The sequence below is a fragment of the Microtus oregoni genome, unplaced genomic scaffold (genome assembly GCF_018167655.1).
Source record: "Microtus oregoni isolate MIOR12 unplaced genomic scaffold, Mior012 000006F_ref0000085, whole genome shotgun sequence".
NCBI classification, from domain to species: domain Eukaryota; kingdom Metazoa; phylum Chordata; class Mammalia; order Rodentia; family Cricetidae; genus Microtus; species Microtus oregoni.
The window spans coordinates 55,542,980-55,560,467 of NW_024543065.1; the positions used below are offsets into that span (position 1 = coordinate 55,542,980).

At 49.7% G+C, this 17,488-nt stretch overlaps 2 protein-coding genes across 4 annotated transcripts in view; one reads left to right on the forward strand and one right to left on the reverse strand.

The window, feature by feature from the left end:
• Positions 1-2,245, reverse strand: part of Sptbn4 (spectrin beta, non-erythrocytic 4) — a 90,988-nt gene extending 88,743 nt beyond the window's left edge. For all 3 annotated transcript variants that reach the window (XM_041653415.1, XM_041653414.1, XM_041653413.1), the window contains exon 1: positions 2,100-2,245. In XM_041653415.1, coding sequence (XP_041509349.1) covers positions 2,100-2,228 — 129 coding nt within the window. In that variant the 5' untranslated portion in view covers positions 2,229-2,245. The remainder of the gene's footprint in view (positions 1-2,099) is intronic.
• Positions 2,246-3,608: 1,363 nt separating this feature from the next.
• Positions 3,609-16,770, forward strand: Blvrb (biliverdin reductase B). The gene is made up of 5 exons (XM_041654352.1): positions 3,609-3,812; positions 11,595-11,759; positions 11,902-11,991; positions 13,439-13,567; positions 16,514-16,770. The coding sequence occupies exons 1-5, from the start codon at positions 3,734-3,736 to the stop codon at positions 16,669-16,671; spliced, it is 621 nt and encodes a 206-aa protein (XP_041510286.1). The 5' UTR covers positions 3,609-3,733; the 3' UTR covers positions 16,672-16,770.
• Positions 16,771-17,488: the final 718 nt, after the last annotated feature.

Genomic DNA, 17,488 nt, shown 5'->3' on the forward strand with positions numbered 1-17,488 from the left:
AAATCAGCACAATAACAATGTCGAGTCTGGCCACTTCAGAGAGCAGGAACAAACCCGAGCCCGTGCCTACTACAGCTCGGCAGCACTGTATCCTTTGGAGAGCACTAACACTTTTCTTCTCAGAACTCCACCTTGCAGCAGGGACAGCGAGAGGAGCACATCTGAGTCCTGGCCTTGCTCAGGACTTTATGTACTTTCATGTGTTTAATTCCTTAGTGATCAGTTATCATTAGGCCCATTTTACAGAGGAGAACACTGAGGCTGAAGGCATTCACTCACTTGCCTGAGTTATACAGCTTAGAGCTGCTGGGACTCAAACTGAGTGGATTAATGCCCCCAAATGTTCACCTCTATAGTCACCACCCTTTGTTGTGTAACTGTGTTGTTCTCCAACTTCCTGGCGAAGAAAGTCTATGGGTTCTGGAGAAGACATCCTTTCCTTAGACCCTGGTTTCTAGTACATGACTTGCTTTGACTGGCAGAGTTGACTGGGAAGTACTAGATGTCCAGTCGGAGCCCTTTAGACATAGGAGGCTGTTTGGGCTAACTGTGATCTTAGACTAGAGTAGGTCCAGGGCCACAGGCTCTCCAGACAAAGCCAGCTACAGTCAATGATGCCCGCTATCACTGTGACACCCCTAAAACTTGAGGCCTGAAGAACTGGACTATCAGGTCTAACTTAAATCATTAAAATCTTGACTTGACAGCAAAATAATTGTTTAGTGTTTCAAGACAGTGAGTTGGGCCAGGCAGTGATGGCACACACTTTCAATCCCAGCACTGAGGAGGCAGAGACAGGCTGATCTCTATGAGTTCAAGGCTAGTCTCGTCTACAGAGCAAGTTCCAGGACAGGCTCCAAAGCTACAGAGAAACCCTGTCTCAAAAAACAAACAAACAAACAAAAATCCAAGACAGTGAGTAGGGGGCAGGGTGATTTGTTACACAGCATTCCAGTAGCAATAGCTGGCTGATGCATTGCCTGCCTCTAGAATCCTGATACATTATAAATACCTATTTGACAGGGTAAGTGATGCCAAGTAGATCTCCAACACAACCTCCACATACACACCCCAAACCTGGTTCTAAGACTATAAAAATAGAATAATATACTCTTTTCAAAAGACTCAGACAGCTGCAAAACTCGGGAGAGTTTAAAATGCTACATAGGTTGTAAGTTGTGGCCAACAGTAGATTATTCCTTTCGGTGGGCTCTCTACAACCCATTGCTCCCATAGAGACCTGTAAGAGACCACATGGCTACCTAGAGACTACAAGCATAACCTCAGCCAAGTCAATTGCCCTGTCTGCTCTTCATTGAGTCATCTGTGGAAATCCTAAGGGTCTGAAGATGAACCGAGCTGCTCACTCGGCAAACACGGTATCTGGTACACAGCAAGCACTCAGTACATCTCTCATTATTCTGTTCTTCCTCCCAGCGTGTCCGGAATTGCACCCAGAGCCTCACACTTCCGTGTGTTCCACCACTGAGCCACAGGGCCAACCAAGTCTGAGTTTTCACCCTTTGGTCTTAGCAAGTCCAGGGCTCTGTTCGAGAGTCAAGAAGAGGCAGGTTCGATGCTTTGTTCCTGCTGTGTGGAACCTAGTAGCTTGAACTCAGTTTCTCTGTGCTTTTATTTTCTTCCCGGTTAATGGGTGGTCACAACTGTTTCCCCAATGGAGGATACTTGGGCCAGAGGAGGCGCTTAGCACTTGACAAGCTTTCTGCCGGGCTCAGGGAGCAGCTCTGGCCTTTGGGGAGGGGTGTATAGAAAGAGGGGTCCTGCCGGCCCTGGCAAAGGCCATGGGGCGCTGAGATGAGACCCGATGCTTTAACCCTTCCAAAGCCGCGCCTCTCTGCCCTTGTAGTCCAGTAACCACGCGGAGGAGGGGACCAAGGAAGGACAAGGCCTTGGGGTGACCCATGCCTGACTCAGAGACTGGACAAGGTAGGGGTGAGGGGGTTCGCTGCACGCTGGATCCCAAGCCTCCACCCGGCTAAACAGACCCGTAGGCTCGGGCCCGCCAGGGTGCGGGGGAATGAAGCTGGGCCAGGTCGGGGAGATGCTGGGGAAGGGCCGCCGTCCGCACGGCCGCTCACCTGGGCACTGGCCGCCGATGCGGTCCCCGATGCTCGCCGCGCAGCACCGCCCTCCCTGCGGGCGTTCGCCGCCGGGCCCGGCCCGGCTCTGTTCGGCCCCGCCGGCCCGCCGCTCGGCCAGATCCGCATGCGCCGCCGTCGCCGCGCCTCCCCCACGCGCCGCAGCCGCTCCGCGCGCCCCCGGGACCCCTCCCGCACGCCGCCACGCCGCCCGCGCTGTCACACACCGGGCCACGCGTGTGATGCACAGCCGCGCTCGCGAGCGCTGGAGGCAGCGTCACACACTCCCACACAGCCACGCACACACACCAGGGCCTCTGGGAACGTCACACACACCCTCTCCACAGGCACACTCTCACGGTGTCACTCTTTCGCGTGGGGTCACGCAGGGTCGAATCTTCGAACTGTCATATAGTCATTTGCCGTGTTTTCCTCTCTGGAATGTGCCCTGCAGGGTCATTCACTATGACGCACTCAGATATAGCCACCACCAATAGTGTAAAATCTAATCACCAATATAGTGTCTAGTGTCCTGCAGGGCCAGACATTCTGATAAACTCACATATAGCTGTCACCACAAGGTAAGGGTCACATGAAGTTACCTGAACAGTGCCCTGCAGGGTCACATCATGACACACTCAGTTAAGGTCACCACCACCAATGCTTTCATATGTAGTCATCTACACACTGTAAAATACCCTGCAGGGTCACACACTGTGACATACAGCCACCACCAGCGTGGTTTACACATACAGTCACACACTCACTCCCAAGGTGTCACGGAGTGTCTACACTCACACATCACAAAGCTTACAATTACAGTCTGACACACTTGAAATGTCACGCTAGTTGCCAAGGCACAGAAGACACGCCCTGTGTTGCTACATACCCACATATCATAGCCTCAACAAGACACAAAGAGAATTACAGTAAATGTCACACACAGTACTACATAAATGGGACCTTATTATCGCACACCCATACAGGACACATGTGGTGTCACAGACCATCCCAATCCAAAAGTGCCACACTCCGTTACAGCTTACCTCACACAGACCTCACACTCACACGGTACCAGAGACTGAGTGCCCCCTCACAGGATCACCCCACAGCGGCCAAATAACCGCTCCATTGGCTTCTATACACAATTCACGTTATAACACAAGGAACCGGACAGGGCGTCGCCACAAACACAGGTACTGAATCACACCGCGCACACACCCCTCCAGAGCCCAGTTGTAGGGAAAGGGGGTGTGAGCAAGGAGAGCGCGGTGGGCGTGGTTCCCGACAGGCCCCGCCCCTCCCACTAAGGGTGGCGGGCTCTCGGAGGCTGAGCTCTGAGTGACAAACTGCTCTAGCTCCGCCCGCTCCTTCCCTAGATGGAGGCGTGGCCTCCGCTTCCAAGCGCCAATCGGAGAAGACTGCCTGCAAAATGCAATCTGACTCCTGTTCCGCCCACTCGCGCTCCTCCCAGAAGGGGGCGTGGTCGAATCAGTCCCATCCTTTGAACCCAAAACGGAGGGTCCCGCCCCCTCCCTCTGCCAGGGGAAGGGCTGACCGCGCGCTACCTTGCAGCCATTGGGTTCCCGCGCGTCCTCGCAACACGCAGCCTTTCGGACCCAGGACCCCGCAGCATGACTGTCAAGAAGATCGCGATCTTCGGTGCCACCGGCAGGACCGGGCTCACCACATTGGCGCAGGCGGTGCAAGCAGGCAGGAACCGGGGCGGGTGGGGAAGTCGTGAGCAGCCGGGCGTGAGCAGCTGGGAAAGGTCGTCCTGGGGCCGGGCAGAGAACACTTGTGGCCGTTAGTGCCCAGCCTGTGGGGCCAGCTGGTGGTCACGGGGGCAGAAATGGAGGACTCCGAGATTCAGTTTTATGTAAGTCAAAGGTACAGGGATTAACCATGGGAACCCGGGGGACTCCTCTGACAGTTATATGTAAGCCAGGGGCTCTTGTGAAATGTATTTGTGACTGTGATGGTGGTCCTAGAAAGGGTTTTCTGAGCCAGCACCAGCTTGGCGCCCAGCCAGCCAGGCCATCTCCCTACACGTGTTAAATCCTGGTGGCCTTCACTTGGAATGGGAACTAGTATTACACCACTTGACAGATAAGAAAATTGAGAGAATGACTTGCTGGTACATGGCTGTGCTGGGACTTGAACCCAGATCGTGCTTTTAAGAACACGCGCGCGCGCGCACACACACACACACACACACACAACACACGCACACGCGCGCGCGCGCACACACATACACACACACACACACACACACACAACGTCCTCAGGCTCATGGCTTAGTCAGTGGAACAGAAAATTGAAAAGCTGAGGCAGCTAGCAAACATGGAATGCACGAGACGACAGTATAAGAGAGTGACAACCTAGCAACAGCAGTCCCGGGAGGGTCAGTGAGCTAAAACTTCCTCGCTGCCCCGGGAGAGGGCACAGGATCCCCCAGCATCCCCCTGGCTCCTCAGTCTAAAAGTTTTAACTTCTAGACCAGGCCTGAAAGTTCCAGATAAAGGGCCACACCCTTGCTAGCCTTGGCGATTCTTAAGATATTGACTATCAGAGCGCCCCCAAAAGGGTGGAGGCCACCAGGACCCCTGTCTCTACTGATTCCTAGCCCAGCCCCTTCTCTTGCTGAGGCTCTTTCTAGAAGTTCCATTTTTCAGGGGATATCCTCCCCAGGGACTTAGTAAGGGACTTAATTCATGGCAAAGGAGAGACCCCTGGGCCTCCCAGTGAAAACCAGTTTGTGTCTGTTTGTAGTATGTATCTACGATTCTGGAGCTGGGGAGGCAGAGGTAAGGAACTTGAGTTCAAAACCATCTTTGGCTACTCAGCAAGTTTAAGGCCTTCAAAACAACGAACTAAAGCAAGCTGTTGTTAAGTAATTTTTAAGGAGGAACAAGGAAGGGACTGGAGAAGTTGGGGAGTGCTGAGTCACTATGAATTTGTGGATGATCCTGTTAATACCCGCAACTTAATCCCCAATACCACTGTTTACCACTGGCTCACCCTGCTGGTCACAGATGACACTGCACACAATAATTCGGGGAGAGCTGTTTCTCCCAGTGGCTCAAGAAAGGCCTCGAAGGGAAGGAAAAATAAGTCAGGAAGGAATCTGAGGATATAGCTCAGTAGTGGAGCACCTGCCTGGAATACTCCTGGGGACCAGGCGCAGTAGACCCTGTGGCCAAGCATGCTCAAGGGCCTGTGCATCATCCCAGCACAAGCAAGGAAAACAGGTGGCCAGGAAGGGCTTGAGTGACTTGGGCGGTCCGTTGCTGAGGCGCCATTTCGTAAAGTCTGACAAACATCGACTCTGGTCCATTCTGCACATTCAGACAGGCAGATCTGCCACATTCCAGGCTGGTTTGGCCAAATGCTTTGTCAACTCCAGTTAGAGACCTAAATATCTGTGAAAGAAATAAGGAAAGAAAGGGAAGGAAGAGAGGGAAAGAGAAAGGATGACCAACATTGAAATCGTTCTGAGCCTGAAAGATGGGCTGCTGGGTAAAGGTACCCAGCAATGTGAGTTGAGTTTCCAGATCCAGATGGGGGAAGGAGAGAACCAACTCAGAAAAGCTGACGTCTGATTCCACACCCTCACACAAATAAGTAAAAGTAATAAATAAATAGGTGGAGACAGAGATGGCTCTAACAGTGCCATCTTACAGAGTGACTTACAGTGTAGAAGGTGTGTGGACTGAGGCCCGTGTGTAGTTGGTGGGAAGTGAGTACTCCGTGGCCAACTCAACTCACATCGAAGATTATGACCCAGTCTTGAATTCAGCTCTGGCTTTCTCTGCCGGCTACCTTGTGGTCATGGCTAGTTACCTAAACTTCAAAGTAGGCATGATAATAATTGCTACTATGTAGAATTGTTGCAACCTAGTACTTCTCAAACTAGGGGCCATAGAGTTCTGGGCTGTTTTTTAATTGGTTACAAAAGATCAAAATGTATCGAGTTGCCATGGGCGTTGATACGTCTGAGCCTAGAAGTCAAGCCCAGCTACCTGTCCTCAGTAGGACAATTAATGAGAAAAATTCATACTGAGAGCAGAATTAGGAGGTGTATTCATTCAATGTGGGCATGTTGGGAAGGTCCTGTAACACTCCCCCCTAATCAGGTCCCTCTTTCAAGATCTTAATAAAAGGTTTAAGTTTAAATAGAAGCAAAGAGATATCTGTAAGCAAGCAGGCTCAGACAAGATATCGTCATGGCCAGCATCATCCTATTGGCCCCTGTATCCTCCAAGATGGTCTGAACAGTTGTCAGAACTGTGGGGTCTCTTCCTCTCCTGGTTGGCATAGGGCCCCAGGCTCCTCCTGCCAGCATGAGATATTTGGGGAAATTTCAAAGTCTTGGGGTCCATTCATTGTCTCGAGCTTTCTGATTACCAGATGTGTTCCAACTGGCATAGTTACAGCATGCCTTACTTACCTCTACAATGAGTTCAAGGCCAGTTTGGGCCATGAAGCCGTGTCTCAAAATAAAAAATTAAGAATAAACATAAGAGGATAATAACAATAGAAACAACCATTGCTTCTTTCAGGTCTGGAACTTTGGGTTCATTTGCTTTAGTATAGCTTGGTTTCTATGAAGCTTTGGTCCTTGTTGTGTTGGTTTTTCTTTTTTTTTAAATTTCCACTCCATTTCTTGTTTTTATTATTTATTTATTTTTATTTTATGTGCATAGTTGTTTTGGTTGCATGTGTATCTGTGGGAAGGTGTCAGAACCCCTGGAGCTGGATTTACAGACAGCTGTGAGCTGCCACGTGAGTGCTGGAATTGAACCCTGGTCATCTGCAAGAACAGCTAAAGCTCTTAACCTCTGAGCTGTCTCTCCAGCCCCTGTTTTGGTTTTTCTATATAGGATCCAAATCAGGGCCTTGCATGTGCCCAGATTTTATGGCTGAGATCCTATGCGTATATTTGTGTGTGTGTGTGTGTGTGTGTGTGTGTGTGTGTGTGTGTGTATTTTAGGGCTTTTTATGTACTTCTGTATGTGTGTGTGTGTGTTTATAAGATTCCTTTCCTTTTTGGTTTTTTTTGGGGTAGTATTTGTTTGTTTGAGATAAGGTCTCACTATGTAGCTCTGGCTAACCTGGAACTCACTATGTAGTCCAGGCTGGACTCTATCTGCCTGCTTCTGCCTCCTGAGTGTTGGGATTAAAAGTGTGCACAGCCATATGCTGCTCTTTTTAGCTTTTTGCTTATTTGTTTGGGTCTTTTGTTTTGTTTTGTTCTTTCAAGACAAGGTTTCTCTGTGTATCTCTGTCTGTCTCGCTCTGTAGACCAGACTAGCCTTGAACTTACAGAGATCCATTCACCTGCCTCTGCCTCTTGAGTGCTGGGATTAAAGGTGTGCGCCACCACCACCCAGTTCTTTATAGTGTCTTTAATTATATGTAGGTATGTGTCTGTGTGTAGGTTTGTGTGAGTGATTACAGGGGCCAGCGGTGTCAGATCCCTTACAGCTGTGTGCCACGTGACTTGGATGCAGAGAACTGAACTCTTGTCCACTTGCCTAAGAGCAGCCAGTGCTCTTAACCACTGAGCCATCTCTCCAGATCCTAGTCTGTGTGTTTTTTCAGACAAGTCTCACTCCATAGCCCGGACTGGCTTTGAGCTGATCGCTCTGCCTCAACTTCCAGTGCTGGATGCCACACCCAGTGTGACTTGGTCTCTTTCACTTAGCCGTGTATATGTGTTTTTCCCCTTCCTCAAACTGTTAGACCATGCATCAATATAGCCTTTGTGTTTATTGTCAAATGGTCCTGCTGAATCGTATGGGTTTATCCATTAAACAGTTGGCAGGTGATATGAAAACTGCTTAGTATGACCACACATGTAAAAAATTTGGAATGAAAACATGTTTTGGATTTCCTTCTGTCTGTTATCTGATAGCAGAATTGCTGGGTCACATGGCTGTGCTGTGTGTAATCTTTTGAAGAACTGCCAGGGTGTCCTCCAAAACAAACACATCATTTAGTGTTACCCGCATGAGTGTGTGAGCGGGGTTGCTCCCCACTGGCCCGCCAACCCTGACACCAGACTTTTCCTTACGTCTTCTTGATAGGCGTGAAATGGCATCTTACTGTATAGTGTGGTCAGTGGATTGACTTTGGTTTTTTGAAACTGAGTCTCAGGTAGCTCAGACTGGCCTGATCCTCCTGTCTCTTCCTCCTGGTTGCTGGGATTTATAAACTTGTAGTACGGTAACAGGGTCTTGCTGTGTGGCCCTGCAGCTTTGGCTGTCCTGGCATTCTGTGTGGACCAGGTTGGCCTCCCATGTGGTGGTACTATACCACCATACTCTCTTTGTTTTTCTCTTTCTTTTTTATGTTGCATTTTATTTGTTAATTGTGTGTACCACTTACAAAGGTCAGAGGAGATCTTCCAGGAGTCAGTTTTGTCCTTCCCCCGTGTTGGTCCTGGGCATCCCAGGAAGTTTCTCAATGCCTTTATCCACTGAGCCATCTTGCCAGCCCTCCTTCTGTTTGACTTTTTTTAAATATTTATTTATTTATTATGTATACAATATTCTGTCTGTGTGTGTATCTGTAGGTCAGAAGAGGGCACCAGACCTCATTACAGATGGTTGTGAGCCACCATGTGGTTGCTGGGAATTGAACTCAGGACCTTTGGAAGAGCAGGCAATGCTCTTAACCACTGAGCCATCTCTCCAGCCCTGTTTGACTTTTTTTTGAGGTACGATCTTATGTAGCTGACCTTGGTTTGCTATGTAGCAAAGGCCATCCTTGAACTCCTGGTCCACCTGCCTTTGTCTCCAGAGTGCTGGGATTAGAGATGTGTGCTACCATGCCCATCTGCTTTTCTTTTTTTCCTTTCTTTCTTTTCTCTGCCCCCACCCCCACCCCCACCCCCCTAAGACAGGGTTTCTCTGTGTAGCCTTGGCTGTCCTGGAACATGCTCTGTTGGCCAGGCTGGCCTCAAACTCACAGACCTCTGCCTGCTTCTGCCTTCCCTGGAATTAAAGGCATGCACCACCACTGTGTGGCTTCTTTTCATTTTTAACTCTATGTGTGGGAATGAGGTCAAGTATGCAGGGTGGGTGCATATTTGCGTGCAAGCCTATCATTCTTTGGGCACCGTTTGCTATGGTTCTCTTTTTGTTTCCATTCTTGAGACAGGGTCTCTTCCTGGGACAGGAGACTGGCTGAGAAGACTGGGCTGGCTGGCTGACTCTGCCTCCCAGCACTGAGATTACAAGTATGCTCCACCATGTGCCTTTTGCTTTCAAGTATCTCAGTGTTTACTGATCAAATCCACCCCAGTTCCCTCTCCTCAGTTCTGTCTTTTTACAGGGATTCTGGGTGTAGAAGTCTACCTACCTTACCCGCCGGGCTACTCAGGAGGCTGAGACAGGAGGATTGCTTGAGTCCAGGAGTTCTGGGCTGTAATGCAGTATACCAATCCAGTGTCCACACTAAGTTCAGAATCAATATGGTGATGGTCCCGGGAGTGGGGGACCACCAGGTTGCCTAAGGAGAGGTGAATCGGCCCAGGTTGGAGATGGAGCAGGTCAAAACGCCCGTGCTGATTAGTAGTGGGATTGCGCCTGTGACCAGCCACTACACTCCAGCCTGGACAACAGGGCGAGACCTGTTTCTCTTTTTGTTTTCTTGTTTGTTCGTTTGTTTGTGTGTTTATTTGGTTTGGTTTTATTTTTTGAGACAGGGTTTCTCTGTAGCTATGGAGCCAGTCCTGGAACTTGGTCTGTAGACCAGGCTGGCCTCGAACCCACAAAGATCCGCCTGCCTCTGCCTCCTGAGTGCTGGGATTAAAGTCATGTGCCACCACCGCCCAGCTGAAACCAGGGTAGCTTTAAGGACTGAAGGAGCGAATATGTGCAAAGTGTTTGGTGTCTGGGACGCAGTGCCTGTTGATTCTATAAATGTTATTTCTGGTTCAATGTGCTGCTGCAGGCCTGTCATTCCAGAACCCAGCAGGCTGAAGCAGGAGATCCTTACGTTTCAAGCCAGCTTGAGCAACATATTGAGATCCCAATTCAAAATGAAAATTAAGAAGTGAGCTGTGGGTGTAGCTTCATTGCTAGAGCACTTACCTAACACACGTGAGGCCCTGGACTCCATCCCCAGCACCACATACACCCAAGCTTGAGAGCACACACTTGTAATCCTAGCACTTGGGAGGTGGGGACAGGATGACCAGCAGTCCAAGGCCAGTCTGGAGCACATGGTACCCCGTCTCAAAAAGTAAATCAATAAATATAAGATGACAGTTAAAAGGGGGTTCAGACATGTGGGTGGGTGTGAAGGAACAGTTTAGCCTCGGCTACACCCCAGAGTCGCCCTACTCGCCCCGTAGGTTAATCACCAGCAGCACCTTCACCGTTGGTCCCTAATGTAAAATCTCCCATCGCTTATTTTGTAATTGACGTGGGCAGCTATCAAGAGCAATGGAACCTCTTCCTTTCCTTTGTATGTATCATCTTCAGAGGAAGGGACAACTCCTGTGACAGCTGCCAACACGGCTGGTGAGCTTTCGTCATCTGGGCCATGATCAATGCAGTTTTATCTATTTGATGACTTTTAATTATTTGCCATCAGTATTTTATTTTTCAAAGCAGCGGATGGTATCCAAGACCTCATTTGTGCTATATAAACACTCAGGACAATTCTAGGCAGGGGCTCTACCACTGGACCACACCCTCAGGGCCTTACTGGGGGATTCCAGGCAGGGGCTCTACCACTGAGCCACACCCCAGCCCCTCACTGGGGGATTCTAGGCAGGGGCTCTACCACTGAGCCACACCCCAGCCCCTCACTGGGGGATTCTAGGCAGGGGCTCTACCACTGAGCCACACCCCAGCCCCTCACTGTGGGATTCTGGGCAGGGACTCTACCACTGAGCCAAACTTCAGCCTCTCCTCAATCCTTTTTTTTTCCAAGTTTTATTTTAATACAGTCTTACTATTTACCCAGAACTTTCTGTCCTTGTACCTCGGCTTTCTGAGTAGCTGAGTCACTGCCCTTTGAAACCACAGTGGCTCCTCAGAATCTCTAGTGAGTACTAGAGATACCCTTGGCCAAGGGAGGGAACTAATCCCAGCTTCATTTAGTCCTGGGGAATTGGGGAATTTGGTTCCTCCCTTTCCTCCAGGACCATGTATGTATGGGGGAAGACAGAGCCAGGTGGTATGCCAGGGGTTAACTATTTCCCTGCTGGAGAGTGGGGAAGACTAGTCAAGGGTCTAGTCATGGAGACCTACATTCAAGTCGTTTGTGAGGCAGCAATAAAGAAAGCATTGCCCTGTCTTAAGAGCTAGTGAGATATCAACTGTTAGTTTGCCAGCTTGATGACCATCACCTCAGAATATCGCTGGAAATGGGGAAGCCCAGGAAGACAATGAGTTTGAGGATCCCTACACCCTGAAGGGTCCTGTACAGCTAATCACCCACCAGCCCACTGACCTGCTTTCTGCTCCTCTTGGCCCACAGGTTATGAGGTGACAGTGTTGGTTCGTGACTCCAGCAGGCTTCCAGCAGAGGGGCCCCAGCCAGCCCACGTGGTGGTGGGAGATGTTCGGCAGGCGGCCGATGTGGACAAGACCGTGGCTGGGCAGGATGCTGTCATCGTGCTGCTGGGCACTGGCAACGACCTCAGTACTGAGCCTCCCCTTTGCCCTCGGCCCCTCCCTGCACCTCGGCCTCCAGCACCACCCCCTCCCCCGGCCCCACCCTTGCCACCCCTGCCACCACCACCGCCGCCACCTGCCAGTGACAGCCACTCTCTGTCCCCTCTAAGGTCCCACTACAGTAATGTCCGAGGGCACCCGGAACATTGTGGCAGCCATGAAGGCGCATGGAGTGGACAAGGTCGTGGCCTGCACCTCGGGTGGGTGGTGGGGTCATGGAAGTGGGGCTGAACTGGGAAGGGGGTGAGTACCGAACAAGTAACCCCCAGTCCACTAAAATATGGTATTAAAGCTATCCCAAGTTACCATCAATTGTGAACCTAGCAGTGTGCCCCAGATTCTGTACCCACGTGGTTCACAGATAAAAGTGAGGCGACACACAGATCCGTGATTGAGCTGACATCCCAGATGAGCAGAGCCAGGGTAGAAAGAGCACAGCAGAGGGATCAAAGTTGGGAGTGGACAAGCTGGGGAAGAGATTAGGAATGGAGAAGTTGGAGACACTCACAGAGAATATCGCTACAGCTGTGGTGGTGTCCAACAACTTGCTGCTCTAGCAGTTACAGAGAGACAGACACTAAACAAAAGTTACTGGGAGTCTGGGGTGTGGTCCAGTGGTAGAGCCCCTGCCTAGAATCCCCCAGTGAGGGGCTGGCGGTGTGGCCCATAGTAGAGCACTGTCTGGCATGTACAAGGTCCTAAGATTTATTCTCAGGACTGAAGTAATCATCAGCAATCCAGAAGGAGTTAATAGCAATTAATGCTAACATCACCCAAATAAAAAGCCACGTATATCTTTATTCCTGTAATCCTAGCTCTAGGGAGGTAGAAACAGAAAGATCCCTTGGGTGCTGGTCTGTTGTCTAAGCAAATTGGTGAGCTCCAGATTCAATGAGAGACTCTCTCAAAATATAAGAGGGAAGCCGGGCGGTGGTGGCGCACGCCTTTAATCCCAGCACTCGGGAGGCAGAGACAGGCGGATCTCTGTGAGTTCGAGGCCAGCCTGGTCTACAAGAGCTAGTTCCAGGACAGGAGAAACCCTGTCTCGAAAAATCAAAAAAAAAAATATATAAGAGGGAAGAGAGTGAACTCTTTTTTTCTTTTAAGATGTATTTATTTATTATGTTCATAGTGTTCTGCTTGCATGTATGCCTGCAGGCCAGAAGAGAGCGCCAGATCTCATTACAGATGGCTGTGAGCCACCATGTAGTTGCTGGAAATTGATCTCATGTCTCCAGCCCCTGAGGGAGAACTCGTGAGGAAGGAACCCAGCATCGCCTTGTCCTTCACGCACAGTGCACACACATGCATATACCACACAAATTTTTACTTTTGTTTTCGCGATTGTTTATCATGGGGGGGGGGGGGACATGGAGGTCAGAGGACAACTTGGTGGGAGTCAGTTCTCTTCTTCCACCACGTGGATTCTGACAGCAACCTCAGGTTGTCAGGCTGGGGACAGGAGAAGAGCTTAGGAAGGACAGGTGGCTAGCTGAGAAGAGATCAGATTTAGAATAACCATCCACTGATTTCTTAGAAGAGAGGTGACTGAAGGGACCTGCATTCTGGCAGTTGAGAGGCAATAGTAAGCCACCTAATGATTCTGTTTAGCCCAGGCTAACCCTGTCCTGTGTCCCTGTCCACTAGCCTTCCTGCTATGGGACCCAACCAAGGTGCCCCCACGCCTGCAGGATGTAACTGATGACCACATCCGGATGCACAAGGTGCTACAGGAGTCGGGCCTGAAATACGTGGCTGTGATGCCCCCACACATAGGTGAGTAGGGGGGCTCCATGGCCATAGCACCCCACACATAGGTGAGTGGGGGGGGACTCCATGGCCATAGCACCCCACACATAGGTGAGTAGGGGGACTCCATGGCCATAGCACCCCACACATAGGTGAGCAGGGGGGCTCCATGGCCATAGCACCCCCCACACATAGGTGAGTGGGGGGGGACTCTATGGCCATAGCACCCCACACATAGGTGAGTGGGGGGGGACTCCATGGCCATAGCACCCCACACATAGGTGAGTGGGGGGGCACTCCATGGCCATAGCACCCACACACATAGGTGAGTGGGGGGGACTCCATGGCCATAGCACCCCACACATAGGTGAGTAGGGGGACTCCATGGCCATAGCACCCCACACATAGGTGAGTAGGGGGACTCCATGGCCATAGCACCCCACACATAGGTGAGTAGGGGGGCTCCATGGCCATAGCACCCCACACACATAGGTGAGTGGGGGGGATTCCATGGCCATAGCACCCCACACATAGGTGAGTGGGGGGGATTCCATGGCCATAGCACCCCACACATAGGTGAGTGGGGGGATTCCATGGCCATAGCACCCCACACACATAGGTGAGTAGGGGGGCTCCATGGCCATAGCACCCCACACACATAGGTGAGTAGGGGGACTCCATGGCCATAGCACCCCACACATAGGTGAGTAGGGGGACTCCATGGCCATAGCACCCCACACATAGGTGAGTAGGGGGGCTCCATGGCCATAGCACCCCACACACATAGGTGAGTGGGGGGGATTCCATGGCCATAGCACCCCACACATAGGTGAGTGGGGGGATTCCATGGCCATAGCACCCCACACACATAGGTGAGTAGGGGGGCTCCATGGCCATTAGCACCGCCAGCCTTGTTCACCACCTGAGAGCTTAGCTGGGCCCTCCCTGGCTCCTCTAAAACGGCCAGTGCTGCACAGTGGATTCATATTCAGGTGCATGCCCATAGAACAGTGTGGGCTGACAAGAGGGTTCACTGGGTAAATGCTCCTGCCACCAAGACCAAGGACCTGAGTTCAAGCCCCAAGACCCACATGGTGAAGACAATAAATTCCCCCTGAAGGTTGTTCTTTTGATAGCCACATATGAGCTATGGCAGGTGACCGCCTCCTCAAAACAAGTAAATAAAAATGTAATTGAAAAAAAAAAAGGTTTTTTTCAGCAGTTAAGGGCACTAGCTATCCTTCCAGAGGACCTGGGTTTGATTCCCAGCACCTACATGGCAGCTCACAACTGTCTTTAACTGCAGTTCTGTGGGATCTGACATTCTCACACCAATGCACATAATTTTTTGTTTGTTTGTTTGAGACAGGGTTTCTCTGTAGCTTTGGAGCCTGTCTTGGAACTTGCTCTGTAGACCAGGCTGGCCTTGTCTCTGCCTCCTGAGTACTGGGATTAAAGGCATACGCCACCAACAACCAACTATAGAATTTTTTTTAAAAGAAGATTTTTTCAAATGAGGATCAAATAAATGATCCTCACCTGTAATTCCAGACTTTGGCAGCTGAGCAGGAGGATTACTACTTCTAATTACTACTTCTAATCTAAAAGCCTGGATTTTGAGATTTTGTTCCAGAAATCCAAATCAGAAAGAAAAAAAGTAGTAAATATATTTTCTGTCCTTCATCTTCTGCCTCACGTAGCCCAGGCTGGCCTTGAACTTACAGCGTAGCTGAGGATGACCTTGAACTTCTGATACCCCCCACCCAGTCTCCACCTCCCAAGTGCCAGAATTACAGGTGTTCAGCACCACACCTGGGTTGGGGTTTGTTGTTGTTTTCATTTGATTTTCTGTGTGTGATGTTTGCATGCATTATGTCTGTGTACCGACTTCACGCAGTATCATGAGGCCAGAAGAGGGCTTGGATCCCATGGAACTAGAGTTGCAGGTTGTGAGCCGCTATGTGGGTGCTGGGAATCAAACCCGGGTCCTCTGGAAGAAAATCCAGTGCTCTTAGCTGCTGAGCCATCTCTCCAGCCCCTATGCCTGGTTTGTTTGATCTCCTTTCTCTTCTACTGTTCTGTTGTCTCTCTGTAACAAACAAATGCCATGGAATTCAGATATTAAAATATCACCATCATTTTTCTCTTTTTTTAAGATTTCTTTTTATTATTTTTTACATATATGTGTGTGTGTGCCATTATGTTCACATGAGTGCAGAACCCCATAGAGGCCAGGGTGTTGGATTCCTTTGGTCCTAGAGTTACAGGCCGTTATAAGATGCCTGACATGGGTGTTGAGAAACAAATTCAATTCCTCTGAAAGAGCAGTGAGTGCTTTTAAGTACTGAGCCATTTCTCCAGCACTAAAATCACCATCATTTATTATTGTTTCCTGATACTGAAAGTCAAGACTCAGAAGGTGGCTCTTGCACGGGTATTTCTGGACTTGCACATTCAGAAGGTGGTAGGGACTGCAGTGACATGGAAACCTTCCCCACAGACACATCTGGAGGGAGATGCAGATGTTCTGCTAGAACAACTACATGTGGTCTCCCAGGAAAAGAGAGATGCCAGGCCTGGTAGTACACACCTGCCATCCCAGACTACGTGTTTGAGGCCAGCAAGCAAGTCTTGGTCTCAAAAAATAAAAGTTATCTGATAAACTAATATGGGGAAGCCCCCGCATACACACACATCATACACAAAACTTAGTAAATTAAAAAGTTTAGCCCAGTTATTGTGGCACACGCCTTTAATCCCAACACTCCAGGGGCAGAGGCAGATGGATCTCTGAGTTCGAGACCAGCCTGGTCTTCAGAATGAGTTCCAGGATGGACTCCAAAGCTACAAAGAAAAACCCTGTCTCGAAAAACAAACGAATAAATAAATAAATTGATTGATTAATTAATTTAAAAGAAGAAAGCTGAAAATGGGAAGGATGGCTGGTTCATTCCCTCTGTCTTTCTCTCACAGGGGACCAGCCGCTAACTGGAGCCTACACAGTGACCCTGGATGGACGAGGGCCCTCAAGGGTGATATCTAAGCATGACCTGGGCCACTTCATGCTACGCTGCCTTACAACCAATGAGTATGACGGACACAACACCTACCCCTCCCACCAGTACGAGTAGGACCCTGGCCCTGGTTGGGGAATGGCATCCTGAGAAGTGACACAGAGAGGGATCAATAAACTTTTAGCCAAGAGCTTCAAATTGTTTCAGAACACCCAACCCAGACTTTCCTCTCGTTTGTGAGTTTTTTCAGGGTCTTACACATGGTGGGTAAAGTCTCTACCACTGAGCCACATTTTCAGTCCCCTTAACTGGCAGATTTTAGACGGGTGCCCTATTGCTGAGACATGGCCCGGACTTTAATTTTTTTAAGTACATTTATTTATTTAGGGATAGGAGTGGCATACTATGGTACATTGATCAGAAGACAATTTGATGGATTCAGGTCACTCACCATATGGGTCCTGAGAATTGAACTCATGTCAGTAGTATTAGCAGCAAGCACCTTTAATCCCTGAGCCCTCATGGAAGCCCTTTAATTTTTTGTTTTGTTTTGTTTGTTTTTTATTTTTTGTTTTTCAAGCAGGGTTTCTCTGTGTAGTTCTGGCTGTCCTGGAATTCACTATGTAGACCAAGCTGGCCTCAAACCTCTGCCTCCTGAGTGCTGGGATTAAAGGTATGTGTCACCGGCCACCACCACCTGGCTTTTTTTTTTTTTTAATTTAGAGATAAGGTCTTGCTGATTTTCCCAGGATGGCTTTGAACTGTCAATCTCCTACTTCAGCCCTCTGCGTAGCTAGGATTGCAGGATCCCACCACATTGAAAATGTAGTGTTTCTCTGTGTTTGATGTTCTGAGTATTTCTTCATTCAGTTATTCAGTAAGAGTTGTGTTTTTGTTTAGCCCTGGGTTGGGGTCCCAGTGGTGACCAGGGTAC